Source organism: Mus pahari, chromosome X (genome assembly GCF_900095145.1).
Source record: "Mus pahari chromosome X, PAHARI_EIJ_v1.1, whole genome shotgun sequence".
In the NCBI taxonomy this organism is placed as follows: Eukaryota; Metazoa; Chordata; class Mammalia; order Rodentia; family Muridae; genus Mus; species Mus pahari.
In genome coordinates this window covers 12,618,186-12,633,472 of record NC_034613.1, presented here as the reverse complement: position 1 = coordinate 12,633,472, position 15,287 = coordinate 12,618,186, and the positions used below count along the sequence as shown (strand labels likewise).

The window sequence follows — 15,287 nt, the reverse complement described above, 5'->3', positions numbered from 1 at the left end:
AGGAGGAATGAAGTATCCACACGATGGTCATCCTTCTTGGTTTTCTTGTGTTTTGCAAAATGTATCTTGGGTATTCTAAGTTTCTGGGCTAATATCCATCATAAGGTTATTTTAAATAGTGTATTAGTTCATTAAATAATTCTTAACAGTGCCTGACAGTAAAACTACATACATATCTAATACTATGTAAGTATAGGCTACTATTATTAGTGTAGGATTTTTATTTTGCATTCCAGAAGGATATTTAAAGAATATCACTCTTCTAAGCCATATTTTTGCAAAGTCCATCATGTCACACATCAGATACCAAAGGTCAAAAGGTTCAGAACATTCATGACCCATAAATAAAGACTGGGTTGATGGCTTTTTTTCTTTAAGCATCTTAATATATCTGTATATCCACTCCTGGTTATCTACCAAAGAAGTTTAACTTCAATGATTAATCTTTTGAAAATTTTATGTAGTAAAAATTCACCATACAAAAGAAATTTGCCATACAACAGAGTGAAGATATTTACTTCTCAGATATTGAATTAACGTTGTGACTAAACAGTGCAAAGGCTACAAGCATATTTTTCTACATTTTACAAAACCCATAGCATGCTTCTTATCATACTGGCATAACAAAAGAAAACATCAACATCTGAAGTCAGACACAATGGCTTAAGCCATTGGGACACAGAGGCAGAATGGGAGGTTGAAGATACAGCCTGGTCTACATAAGTAAGTTTCAGGCAATATATATATATATATATATATATATATATATATATATATAGAGAGAGAGAGAGAGAGAGAGAGAGAGAGAGCGCCTGAATAAAAGAAACAATAATGAATAAAGTATCAAAGTCTTAAAATTATTTGTTTAGGTTCTATAGTTTTAAAACCTCTGCCTCAAATATACTTTGTAAAGTTCAGACATGGATTCTCTGCATTACAGATGTGTAACTATAGAGATATTCATTTTTACTTTTTGTCAAGAAAAAATCATTCCTTTTGGTGTACTTCAACTTTACAACAATCCCTTCAGAAAGATACTTACTTATCCACTTTGGAAAGCTTGATTTTTAAGTTTAAACAGATTCTATTGGATAAATCCAGGTCAATGCATCTTCTTACTGGTACACCTACCAAAAAAGGAATTCCTGCTCCTGAAGCCTTAACTGCTCCACCCCCCTCAAATACTTTTCAAGGGGGGAGCTGCTGTGTATTAACTCTTCTTTACTTAATGAAGTCACTGAAAGCCACTGCTCACAAGTGTTAGAACTTTTGACATTCCAATCCCAATCTTATTCACATGACAATTCCCAGCCTATCAATGACAATGGGGCAAGAGCTAATAAGGAGCCCAGTATGGATGGGACTGTGATGCACACTGTCACAGCAGACTCTAAATGTATTCTTAAGTGTCATTTACAACCAATTAAAACTCCAAAGAAATTTCCTCAGTAAGTCATTAGAAAAGGCCATACATACTTCAATATGCAATACTGTTGTGAGTGTGCGTAGAAATTGTTTATGATGAAGAATGACAGTTCTTGAGGCAGAGAATTGTATCTCTATGCCTTCATTTCCAGCATCAACTATGATCAATTATTTCTGAGTTGCAACTAATTACAAAGTATGTAAGCAAAGATGTGGAAAATAAACATGCATCATATAATGAATGAAATATGGCAACAGCATGACCCACATATAATTGGTGCTAACGAATGCTTACTGATTTGAGCTAGGATGAAAAGTTTTCTTAAAGGATTTTGAGGCCCAAGTGGTCTGCTTCTAAGGCAAGCTTGTGGAGGCAACCAGTTGGAGGAACTAACTTGAGAGCTGCCAGTACTTCTAATAATAAATTTGACAACAAGAAAACCTAGAAAGCCTCCAAAGTAGTATGGTCCTAGCTCTATTTCTCTTCTCTTTTTCCTTACCTCATCAATTAGTTTCCTGGCATTTGCAGTTGTATAATCATCGGCAAATAATACCACAAGACATGATTCATCACTGTACTTCTGTCTCTGACCCCGGGATACAGGAACAATGCTTCTATTGGCTTCTGTGGAAATTCGCACAGCTTTGAATTCTTCAGTCACTGGAATAGGAACATAGTCTTGAACTACAGCATTTTCTGGAAGAAGGCTCCAGTTGAGCTCTCCTGACACGGGTGTAAAATCATGAACATAACTCCAGATGTTGTTGAAGATACTGAGGCCTGCATCTTTGAATTGGGCTGCTAATTCAGGGTAGTACCATTGAAAACAGCCAAACTTGATGTTTGTGGAAGATTCAATAATGGGTTGAGTAGCACAGCACAAAAAGACTTCCAACTTTCTACAGTCCCTCACACGAAATTGTTGGCAAGCCACCATGCACTTGCAATCTCTACAGTTTCGGAAAAACACACTGCCTTTCACTGGTCCCAAAAAAATTACACAGTTAGTGCAGTCATCAATGGTAATGGTAGCTGAGTAATCAAAAATATAGATGTTACAGTTCTCACAGTCTTGAATGATAAATTGTTGTCCTGCCACTTTTCCAGGTAAGCGACCTACTGTTTCATCCTTCAGTCCACTAAACATGTAATCTTTTGGATCAACCTGCAAAAACAAAATACATAACCTTGAGTATCGTTAACATTGTTCACCAAAACTAAGTAAGTACCTATGGGATGCCAGTACAGTTAGGTGTTGATGCTAAAACCTAAGTTCCTCAGTTTCATTGAAATAGGAAGCTTTTTGTTTGTTTGTTTTCAGTAAATGAAAAGAATGATGGAGGAAATCAGGAAAGAAACCAAAGTTCAAGGGCACATTCACTAAGTGCTATGTGTATTGCTTGGATCCTGTTTCAACCATTTCAACTGTTAAGTATGCTTTTTTGAGGCAACTGGCAATAGTCAGTCACACACACACACACACACACACACACACACAGCCTGTTAGATAACCTTAAGGGCTTTTGTTTTTCATTTTCTAAGTATGATAATAGCTCTGAGGTTATAAGAGGGGTAAACTTACCAATTTTAAGTAATCTAAAGTTTCTAACCATGGTTAATATATAACTACACCCTAGGAAATGCATCCACTCTTTTTGCTACCAAATGTCATTCTTGGGTACGCAAACCTAAAGGGAAGCCTGTGTGACACTATGATTTGGGTCTTCCTGTGAGTTAACTGAGGTGATGTATGGTCACTGCTACTATCAACAGTCTTTCAGCCTATTTAGAATCGGTATAACCACAAATTAATATGGAGGGCAAGGTCAAGAATATATTTTTAAAGCAAATATTCTAATGGAAGTAGATATTTAAGCCAGGCATAGGGTACACACCTGCAATCCCTGCACTTGGGAATCTAAGGCAGGAAGATTACAAGGTAGTTATTTGAGTCCAGCAAGGGCTACAGAACAAGAGTCTCTTTCAGATACAATTGCAAAAAACAATGTTAGGAAATTAAAGCTTATATCCTTTGTATCTATCCTAAGCAGGACATACTAATTCAGGCTAGAATAAAGCTCAGTATTAAAATGTATGTTTAGAATGTACATGGCCTTGGATCCTTTCCTGCAACTGAAAATTAAACATTAAAAATATAGATACATACTATTTCAGCTTTCTGGTGATTTGCTTTTACTTGTGCTTCAATTTTAAAACTTCTATTTGGGCCAGTGGGGGAGCACCCTCATAGAGGCAGGGGGAGGGAGGATAGGGGTTTGTGGAGGGGGAACTGGGAAGGGGGATGACATTTGAAATGAAAATAAATAAAATAACCAATAAAAAAGAAAAAACCTTCTATTTCTTACAAAAAAATCTTAAATTGAATATAATTCTTTTTTTTTTTTTTTTTTTGGTTTTTCGAGACAGGGTTTCTCTGTGTAGCCCTGGCTGTCCTGGAACTCACTCTGTAGACTAGGCTGGCCTCGAACTCAGAAATCCACCCGCCTCTGCCTCCCGAGTGCTGGGATTAAAGGCATGCGCCACCATGCCCGGCTGAATATAATTCTTTACCCTACTACAAAATGATATTTGGGTCTAAGTTTCTAAATCCTGAGATTTTCATACACCACAGACAATGGAAGAATCTAAAGACATAAAAGCCTTGATATGTTGGTACTTACATCTACAAATTTTAATCAGACATTGACTGAGCTATTCATCCAGTGTAACTTTTCAAAATTTGCCATCCTATTAGATATTATAAACTATGCCTCACATAATCTTTTAAATAATAGCATCTAGAATGTCACAATTTTTTTTTATTTTAACTGTGCTAATCAAAATATAGTTAGAAAACTCAATGATGGAGTGCATTTAGCATGCCTGAGGCTCTGAGTTTGATCATCAGCATGTATCTCCAACACACACACACACACACAGAGAGAGAGAGAGAGAGAGAGAGAGAGAGAGAGAGAGAGAGAGAGAGAGATTAAAAAGGCAAGTCTGGCAGTTTAAAAACAGCTGAAATGTATTATAAATCGATTGAAACTATTTAACTGCTTATGACTATAAACATTAACATGCAAAAACTATGTATTAGAAACGGGTTTCTATAGATACAGTGCATATATTTGCCTATATACAAAGTAACATATAAGCATGCTAATCATTGCTAAACTAGCTTAAAGTGACTTCTATCATACACAATATTATATTTATCTAGTTTTACATAAATCCTAGGATGAGCACTGGTCTATAGCATAAGACAATGAGAGGTCTTTTTTTTTTAACCTAAATTTTGTCATCTATGACCATCATGATCTTGAAAGTCACCCTACCTTTCTGGATCTTTAGTCAGTCAACCAACAGTTGAATCCCCAATATGAACCAGACACTATTTTGGGCACTAAAAGGGAAGTAACATATACCTAAACAAACCATTTAATCAACCTGACCATGTGGTAAGAGCTGCTGGGGATATTTTTAGAAATCCAGAGATGGGAAACATAGAGGACAACCCAAGGCTTACGGTACAAAGTGAGAATGAAAAAAAGTTGGAGTTTATTGGAAAGATTGGGAAAGAAAGACAGTACCAGACAAAGGTAATATATTGAACAAGGTAAATTTTTTCAGTCATCAGGAAGAAAATGCAAAGGGGCCTGGTATTTCCAGAGATACTGGAGTGAAACTAATCAGGCAGGGGTCCTGGTGTAAAGTTTGGAAGCTATCTATGAATAACAGAAGCCACAGAACAATGTAAGTATGCTAAATTTACATTTCAGAAAGATTAAAAAGAATATGGGGGGGGTTGGAAAGATAGCTCATTGGTTAAGAACACTTGCTGCTCTTCCAGATTTCAGATTTGAGTTTCGTTCCAGCACCCACATTAGATGGCTCACGACCATCTGTAACTCCAGCTCCAGGGGTCTAACGGTATCTCCTGCAGGCTTACATATATACACAAAAATAAAATAGTTTAAAAGGAATATGGAAATATGGAGTGTGAATCTGAGAGGCTTAGCCAGAATGGGCTGAAGTAGCCAGAAGGTACGAGAAGGATGAGATAAATTTGAGAAATGTTGAGGAAATGGAATTAACAGGTGTGCTGAATAAAGCAGGAAGATTGTCAATTTGAAGCCAGCTTAGGCTATACAATGAGACCCTACCAAAATCAACAACCAAACAAACAAAAGGCAAACATCTCAGGAGCTAAAGTATTGCTCAATTGTATAGCCCTTGGTTCTATTCCTAGCACTTCCAAATGAAGTAAACTAAAATATTAAATAAAATCTAAGGAATACTTTCTAACACTACTTCTCCCAATTACTTATAGGTAAAAACAAACAACAACAACAAAAAACAAATTAAAATCTAAAAATACAGAATTGGGGAGATGGCATAGTTGGTAAAGCACATGCACATCACATATACAGGCTGTTGCAGGAAAATCTCCGGCTCAGGTCCAACCTTTTTTAAATAGCAAGATCCTACCTCAAACAAACAAAACCAAAACAAAAGTGTCTCAGAAAATATTCTTTTAAAAAGATAATTCTAACATAGGGACCCGAGTTCAATCACCAGCAGTTATATAAAAAGTTGGATGTGGTGGAATACACTTATCACCACAACAGTACTGCAGAGTCAATGACAGGCAGAGCCTTGTATCTCACTGGTCCACTGCCTAGTATATGTGGAGAATCCCAGGACACTTGCTTGTCTCAAAAGACTGTAAGTGTGTATATGTGTGTGTGTCTGTGTGGTGTGTGTGTGTGTGATGCCTAAGGAAACACTTGAGGATGTTCTCTGGCTTCTGAAAGTACTGTGTATATACAACAAAACAAAACAACAAACAAACAAAAAAACAAAAAAACAACAACAGATAAAACTAGAAATGAAGAAAACCGGAACCTTGCATTACACATCTAAACAAGATGTAAAATGCAAAAAGTAAAATTACTTGTCCGTAAACACACAGTGAATAAAATTGGGGGATTGGAGAGATAGCTCAGTAGTTAAGGGTGCTTGTTGCTCCTGCAGAGGACCTAGGTTTGATTCCCAGCATCCATATGTCAACTCACTGCTGTCTATAACTCCAGTTCCAAGGAATCCATTGCCCTCCTTAGGTACCAAGAATGCATGTGGTATACAGACACACATGCAAGCAAAACACATGCATACGTAAAATAAGCACATGTAAATTTTCTCTTAAAAATTAAAGCTAGGTGCAGTGGCACATACCTATAATATTAACACTTAGAAGGCTGATTCAGAATAATTTCAAATTTTGAGACTACCCTGAAAAAAAAAGGCTCAGAAATTTTAAAATAGTAGATAATTTACAAACACAATCTAGAACTGCCATGGAATGTTAACTGTATTGCAATTAAATGCTAAAATAATACATAAGAGAAGTTAAAATCACAGATGTAATTAATAAGTTGAACATTAAATATAATAAAGAATAACAAGGTCAAAACAAGTATTAATAGACAAACTGTCAAGAATGATTAAGAAACAATACAATATGAATGAAAACAAGGATATGATTATAAACAGGTTTAAAGGTAGAGTATCAGGTGCTGAGATGGCTTAGTAGTCAGAAGCACTTACTGCTCTTGCAAATGACCTGGGTTTAGTTCCAGCAACCACATCAGACACCTCACAAATGCCTATAACTCCAGTTCCAAGACTTCCGATGCATTCTTCTGTGGGTACTTGCATGCACATTGTGCACATGCATACACACAAAATTTACAAAATCAACAAACTGCTAAAAAAAAACAGAATATAGGCAACTATATAGCCATTTTAATCAATGAATCTTGAATACCCCAGAATATAACTCATATAATGTGGGTTATAAAGGTATTATATGAATAGTAACTAAATCTAATAATCAAGTACCTTTTTTGTTATGTGTATGAGTGTTTTGCCTGCATATATGTGCCCATGAAGGCTAGAAGAGTGTATCAGATCTCCTTGGAACTAGAGTTATGGATGGTTGTGAGCACATGGTGATGTGCTAGGAATCAAACTCAGGTCCTCAGAAGAACACCCAGTACTCTTAATGTGGAGCTATCTCTCCAACCCAATCACACACTGTCTTGAAGAAAAATTGAAACTTCTCCACATCCCACTCTTCACTCCATCTCCAATGAACTGAGATTCTGATGATGATCAAGAACAAAAGAGTAAAGCTTAGGAGCTAGCCCAATAAGAGCACTTGTCTCGTATATGGAAGGCCAGAGTGCAATTCCCAACACTGACAAAAAAAAAATGGGAACAAACTAGCACTCAGGGACATTCAGTTAGGTCACTCTTCAAGTTGACCAATTTCTGGCTAGGAAAATAAAAGAGCTATAGCAGGCAGAGGCACTATTTCTAATAACTACTGTAGGTCTTTCTTTCCTTTATGTAGTCTCTTCTCTCCAATACCCCAATAAAGGGAGGCCGAGGCTGCTTTCCTCTGTGAAAAGCCAGAACCAGGATGATGGGAATATAGTTATGGTGCAGGCCAATGGGAGCTTGTTCTAGTTCCAGGTCTTAAAGTGAGAAAGAACATGAAAGGGTGGCTTAAGTCCATTCTGCATTAAATTTTAGGAGGAAAAAAGTATTCTCTGATCATGTTTCCGCTTATCTTTTTGGCACTGATACATTAATCACAGTGGAGGTAGTTAGAGCAAAGATGAATAGGTAAAGGGAAAAGACCACCAGGATTTGGCTGGTTTCTACAAAGCTGAATGGGCAAGAGGAGCCAGTCATGTGTGGGTCCACACTCAAACAAATTAACACACACACACACGCACACACACACACACACACACTCACTCATTACTAGGAGTTAAGATTTCTTGTTGCAAATACCGACATAAAATCTATTGCTAAATCACTGAGCTGCTATTTTAATAGGCTTGAGTGTGCTGTGGACTTAACATTTGTGTCTCCCCCATTTTTAATGCTACTAGGGATTGAACCCTGGGCCTCGTGTATGCTAGTTAAGTGCTCCACCACTGATCTGTATCTCCAGCCAGTCTCCCCAGATTTCTACTTTGAAGCTCTAGCCTTCAATATGGTGATGTTTGGAGGTGACACCTTTGGGAAGTAATTAGAGAGCCTTCATAATGGGAATACTGACCTTGTAAGATGTGGGAAAAAAGAGAGTGCCGGAGCAAGTGAATACATAGAGAAAAAGTCTTGAAAGGATACAGCAAAAAGACAGCTATCTAAAGCCAAGAAGACAGGTCCACTAGACAAAGATGCTAGAATGGGCTGAGTCTTGGGCTCTAGAACTCTGAAAACTAAACTTGCTGTGTAAGCCATCCAGAATATGGCATTTTGTTATGGCGGCCTGGCCTAGCTGACTTCAACTAAAAAAAAAGCCCTTCATCTCTATCTTTATCAGCACTTTCTTCTTTGTGGGGTTGAGGGACATGACTGTGCTTACTTTCTGATGAAATCTTATGAAGTCACCAATCCTATAGGATTAGAACTCTACACTTATGAACATTATGCAAGCTTATTTCTTTCTTTAGTGGCTCTAACTCCAAATATAATCATGGGGGACTTAGGCCTTCAAAAATTTTTGACTAATACCCATAACAGCTTCTAATGCTTAGAGATTCAATGTAATCTACTATTCTTAGTTTTTCCCTAGACATTCCATTTTTACCGGCTTATGAGGATAAATTAACTCTATAGCTCGCTTTACAGTATAAAATTACTTGGATTGTCAATCACTATTCAAGGAAGAAATACAGGATATATGTTACTATATTTTCTTGGAAATTCCTAAAAGTTCTTCAAATCAAAACTTAGCTAATTTCTAGTTTAGAATAATTTTGTAAAAGTTACTAGTTCTTAAAATGTCTAAAATTAAAAGCACAGATAGGTTGTAGTCTAAAGTACTTTAACATACGAGCCTTGATGAAATGTACATAGTTTATATCTATATGTATTACCTATAGCCCACACTGGCCTCAAACTTGCTGCATTAGCAGGAGTTGGAATTAATGTGATATTAGTATCCAACAGTACTATTTACGTATTATTTCCCTAACAGAAAACAGCAGTGAACATCTTAATTCTTTACTAGGCAGCAAGCAAATTTTCATTAAATCTAATTTCTGTAGTTAACTTCAGTAATGATATCCTGAGATATACTAATGGAATCTAGACACGTTAATGGAAATCCAGTTTGTAAAAATAAAAAGTATTTTTTAAAAAAGCAGCTCATAGCAGATATGATTACTTAAGCCTTAAGGTATACATTCAAGGTTTTCTCTAAATACATCTAATAAAATACATCTAATGAAGGGCTAGCAGCGAGATGGCTCAGCCAGTAAGAGCACATACTGTTCTTGCAGAGAACCTGAGTTCTCGGCACTCATATCAGATGGCTCATAACTGTATGAAACTCCAGCTCCAGAGGAGCTGTTTCTGCTCTCTATAGGCATTGCTCTCATGTGTACAAACCCATACTCAGATTTTCACATACATACATAATTGTAAAATTAAAAAAACTTAAATATATTTGTAATAAAATATCGAAATTAGAAATCGTTATTTGGGGGAAAAGATATAACATCAATTAGACTCAATAAAGTCAGTGGTCCTTGGACCTTGAAGTTCAGAATACACATGGAGAGTTCTTGGCCTTCAGCCCTAGTTGAGCTCCCAACTGAATGCCTGTATCAACTTGACAGACACCTTCGGGGTTAAGCCATCCTGAAGGCAATCCTGGAACCCCTACTCAAGTTGCCACAGTTGATACCATATAGAGTCAACCCTGCTTAACTGTACACAAAGGGCAGAGTCCTAAACAAAAGCAGTATCTACCAGTGTTTTTTTTTAATTATTTTATTAGATATTTTCTTCATTTACATTTCAAATGCTATCCCGAATGTCCCCTATACCCTCCCCCCACCCTGCTCCCCTACCCACCCACTCCCACTTCTTGGCCCTGGTGTTCCCCTGTACTGGGGCATATAAAGTTTGCAAGACCAAGGGGCCTCTCTTCCCAATGATGGCTGACTAGGCCATCTTCTGCTACATATGCAGCTAGAGACACGAGTTCTGTGGTTACTGATTAGTTCATATNGTTGTTCCACCTATAGGGTTTTCTGCCAGTGTTTTAAGGTATTAAGTTTTAGGATGGTTTAGTTCATGTCAAATGACAACTAAATTACCTCACATACTTAGATGATGATGAAAATAGCATCTAGCTTCCTATCTACTACAGATACTTCTTTCTAGCAGGTCACCTATCCAATCGCTGAAGGTTCTACACAGACATCAGTTCCCCATAAAGTCATCCTTTCTATTGATGAACAATTCTTGGTATTAAATTCTCCCATAAGTTGTGCTTGAAGTGTCTCTGGAGATGACAATTACTATCTAATGTCTCTTCTTCTGGGCAAGTCCTTGCCTTGCTAAATTGTGCAGAACTCTTTAGGACTAGCCAACTTTATAACTAAGAAGCTTGAAATGCACAAATTAGCTGGTTTACCCAAAGTTGAACAACAGACAGTTGAATTTCTGGTCTGAGGCTCTGGCTTTAATAAGCACTATTTCGAATACTCATGAGACAAATGTAGCAGATACAAGTGTGTTCTTCATACTCAAATCACAATTTTCATACCTAGACCATCATGTGGGAAACTAATTCTTTTTTTTATTTTTAAGGAGTCAAGATCTCAGTCTCACAATGACCATACTCACACAGGGCAGCCTGAGACTCAGGAGGTTGGCTCTGTACTCAGAAGCACCAAGCCTCCCAAGTTGCTAGCACTATAGGCTTGCACCACCTTGCCCAGCCAGAGAAACTATTCTTCTTTCTATTATTGAGGAGTATTAGAATGAATAAGTAGAACTGAAAACTCCCTTTGTGTGCTACTCATCCTCACCTCATTTTGACTCAGCATCTCCCGTTTTCACTCCAAAGGGCAAGTAAGATCTTGGAGGGCAAGAATAAGAAGTTTGGCTCTTCCTTGGTGTTTGAATACATATACATTGAATAATTTGCTTAACTATTAAATACAGCATATAAACAATAAGAAAAGGCATTTCTTTCTAAATGATTTAAACAGAGATCTTAGAATCCAAAATATTTCTCATGTCAGGGTAGTTTTTTTTTTTTCTTTTTCAAAGTCAGCAGCAATGGAAAATGAATTCCTTCCACTGTTGACTGTAATATGTAAGTTGCCATGACACCACTTAGTCCTCAAACATTCTTTCTAATTGAGACAATTTCTCCTTGCTTCAGTCCCTTAAGGCTGACCCAATTACCCAACACAAAACCCAAAACCCATGGGGTACCCATCAACTCTGATTATACAACCTAAGGAAACTTTAAACACCACTTTTCCAATGGTAAGGAAATTACAGGCAACTCATTTTTTAAAAAAAAAAAAACTCTTACAGGTTGACTAATTGCTTGCTCTAACTTTAAACAGCACAGACTTAGACTCCATGATATTATGAAAACCCGAGACAAACCATTTCTGTTGCTACAGATACAATGTATCTCAGTTATTTCTGTAAGCTGTGTATTTACATTCAATTCCTTGTAATGAAAAAAAAAACACAAAAGTTTCAAGAGATAGCAAGACCAGGCTCAGTAAAAGTACCATTGGAGGGCTAGGGGTATAGATCAGTGGTAGAGTGCCTGCCTAACATTCTGTGTTCTATTCCCAGCACCACAAAAAAGGTTTTAACTTTTATTATATCTATATAATATATATAACTATAATATATGTATAATATATAATAATATATTATGGCATCTTATGTATACTATGTATTATATAGAATATAATTATATATCTAGCTATTATATGTATTATATATATATATATGTAAAAGTATGGGCTTATTGTACATTTCCAATAACAGTTCTTAAATCTCTACAACTATAGTACCTAGTAATGCTCTCAAAAAGGGTTCCTTTATTATTATTACACATACGTGTCTATGTATGTTTAAGTACGCATAAATACAACCTACTGAGTCTGCTTTTGCTGTTTTGTATGAATATGGTTTCAAGGCTGACCTCTTTATTGAATAAAAATATTTTAAAAATATAAGTGAAAAAAACTTAATGTTCCTATTTACACCAGAAAGTTTAATGCAGCTCACATGGTGGGAGAGGGGACACTTAAATATTAGTATCCACTATGCTATTTTTCAGTACTTTAACTTAGATAAAGAGCACAAGAAAAAGAAATCACAAAACACATTCATATGAAAGATTCCAACTATCAGGGTGTGGTAGCACAAGCCCATAATCTCAGTACTCAGTATGCTCAGGCAGGTGGATTGCCTGAAATCCAAGACCAGCCTAAGCTACCTACCGTTTAACAGGCTAGCTAGAAGTTCATATCAAAACACTGTCTCTAGCATAAGTTGGTGATGCATGCTTACAATGCAAGCAATCAGGAGATGGAAGCAGGGGAATCAGACAGATATTCAGGGCTATGCAGAGTTACATGAAACCTTTTTCAAAATATAACAAAAAAGATCCTGTTTCAAAAATAACATAATAGCAAGACCAGAAGACCCCAATTAATCAGAACTTTGTAAGTAGAAGTTAGCAGAAAGACAATTATTATGGGACAGTGAACCACAGCCAACCAAGACTACTGAAAAGAAAAGCACACTTTTATTTTTAGTCTGACACTTCTAAACAAAACAAAACAAACAAAAACTCTCTCTGCAGCAGGAAGTTCAAGTTTAAAGAGCATTGTTTAGCTAGGGATGCCACTCAGCGGTAGAATGCTTGCCTAGCATGGTTCAATACCCAGCGCTGGGGAGAAAAATATTAAACAGCATTATGAGAAATCCCAAGGCTGTTGAAAATGAATATTTCAAAATCCTCCTGCCAAATAATTTTGATGGGTACAATCTTCATATAAGACAGAAAATACACCACTTTCCTACATGACAAAATATAAGAGGAACAAAAGGCCACATGGCCTAAGAAAGGTTTCAGAGTCAAAGGCAAAAAGCTGAGCCTGAGAATTCTATCAGCATCTTCCATTTGTTAAAAGCCAACATTTTGAAAATGTCATTTATATGAATGCCTAAATTCTGCTGGGGATTTGAAATGATGCAAGATGATTTGTCATACCAAACAAGGATGCAGGATGATTTGTTATAACAAAACAAGACTTACTATAAAGTATTTTTGGTCAAAGTTGTTGCATTAAGCAATAGTTAACTATTCAAACTGTTCATGACACCCATCAAAAAAAAACAAGCACTCTTATTTTGTTTGAGAAACCAAAATAATTGATGTCTATTAAGTGTTTTACAAAGCAACTACACTAAGAAGAAATGAAGAACTATGTAGAAAGAGGAACCATTGTGAAATGTATGCCTAAGTAAGTGCGTTTTGTGAAAGATTAGGAGACTTTTTCAAACCTTTTGGGATCTATATGGCGTTTTCATTCATATAAAGCTGCAATAATAAACTACTTCCTGGTTTGTGTTGGGTACTTTCACCTTACACAATACATTCCAAGACTGCCTCAATTTTCATTATTCTTTTCTCATAAATGGAAGGTGAGAATAAAGGTAGACATGAAACAGTCCCTTTAATAACTAAGTAATACCAAGAAGCACCAAACGCGATTTTCAGAGGAGAGCAGACAAAAGAGTAACAGCTTGGGAATACAAACCGCGGAAAAGATGAGAATCAGTCTTGTGTGTGTAATTCGACCACTGGACCAAACCCTTTGGCCACCGCTGGTGAAATGAGCTGATTGGAGATTCAGCACCTTCCTGGCTCTTTCCCTCCCTGGAGTCCTTTCTAGAACCGGGAGTCAGGGTGCAGAGCCCACAGAGAGGCCCTGGGAGTCTAGTTAGGCTGACCACTAACTCTATGTCTCCTTTGGGCCCTTCACATCCCGCCCCCAAAGTCGTGCAACTTCAGCTGCCTGTGCGCGCCAGTGAAAGCCAGTTGTGCACCACCCGCCGAACTGCCCGCTTTCATCTGCTGCAAAGGACAGCCGAGGAGAGCCCAAAGCAGGGGATCCCCAAAACATCACCTTCTCCCGCTGGTCCCAGCTGTACAGCTTGGGCTGCTCCTCCTCTCCCTCAGTCTTTTCACTCTTCCTCCTCTTAGTGAAGCAGCAGCCCATGGTGCGGCCTAAGGGTCTTGCTATTAGATCCCACTCGCTCAGACACCTCTCAGAGGGCGGCGGGGACCCAGGATGACTCTGCCAACAGCTCCCCGGACACCGCCCAGGGGAGCAACCCAGCCGCCCGCAACCCTCTGCACTCCCGCCAGGCCCAACACCCTTCTTTGCCCAACCCCCTCAGTCTCCGTGACGACCCATGACAACCAATAAGCGGGCAGCAACCTCTGAGCCAATCAAAGCCTCGCAAGTTGCTCTGCTCCTATGAGCTCAGGCCAAAGTATTCATTCACCAATCCTACGTCAGCCGGGAGGCTGGCCAGCTCAGGTGCTCTCAGAGAGGGCCCTGTCCCCAGGTCAGTCCTACTCCGCCCTCAGCTTCTCCCCTCTAGTGAACTAGGCTGGACTAGCTGTCTGCTGTTTGATTAGGACCTTTCCCCCACCTGGTGCTCAAATTTCGAAAGTTTCCAAATTTTAAGCTCTGGAGGGGATGCCATACAGAGTAGTGGACTTGTTTTATGACATAAATTGCAAGGGAAAAAATTCTTGCTAATTTTGTAAAACAAATTTGTGTCCTTCACTCCTCCCTTTCAGTACCTTTCTAGGGAACCCACAAGCTTCTGGTCAAACTGTTCATGTCTGGTGTCTGTGTACGTCAGGAGAGGGCTCAAATCTCCTGGTTACTAATAGTTGTAAGCCACCAAGCAAGTGCTAGGGACTGAACCTGGA

At 37.9% G+C, this 15,287-nt stretch overlaps 1 protein-coding gene across 1 annotated transcript in view; it reads right to left on the bottom strand.

The window, feature by feature from the left end:
- Rp2 (RP2 activator of ARL3 GTPase) overlaps positions 1-14,817 on the bottom strand; it is a 39,825-nt gene extending 25,008 nt beyond the window's left edge. Inside the window, exons 1-2 of the mRNA XM_021188055.2 lie at positions 14,470-14,817; positions 1,926-2,591 (exon numbers count right to left, since the gene is read on the bottom strand). Of these exons, the coding sequence (XP_021043714.1) occupies positions 1,926-2,591; positions 14,470-14,562 (759 nt within the window). The 5' untranslated portion in view covers positions 14,563-14,817. The remainder of the gene's footprint in view (positions 1-1,925; positions 2,592-14,469) is intronic.
- Positions 14,818-15,287: the final 470 nt, after the last annotated feature.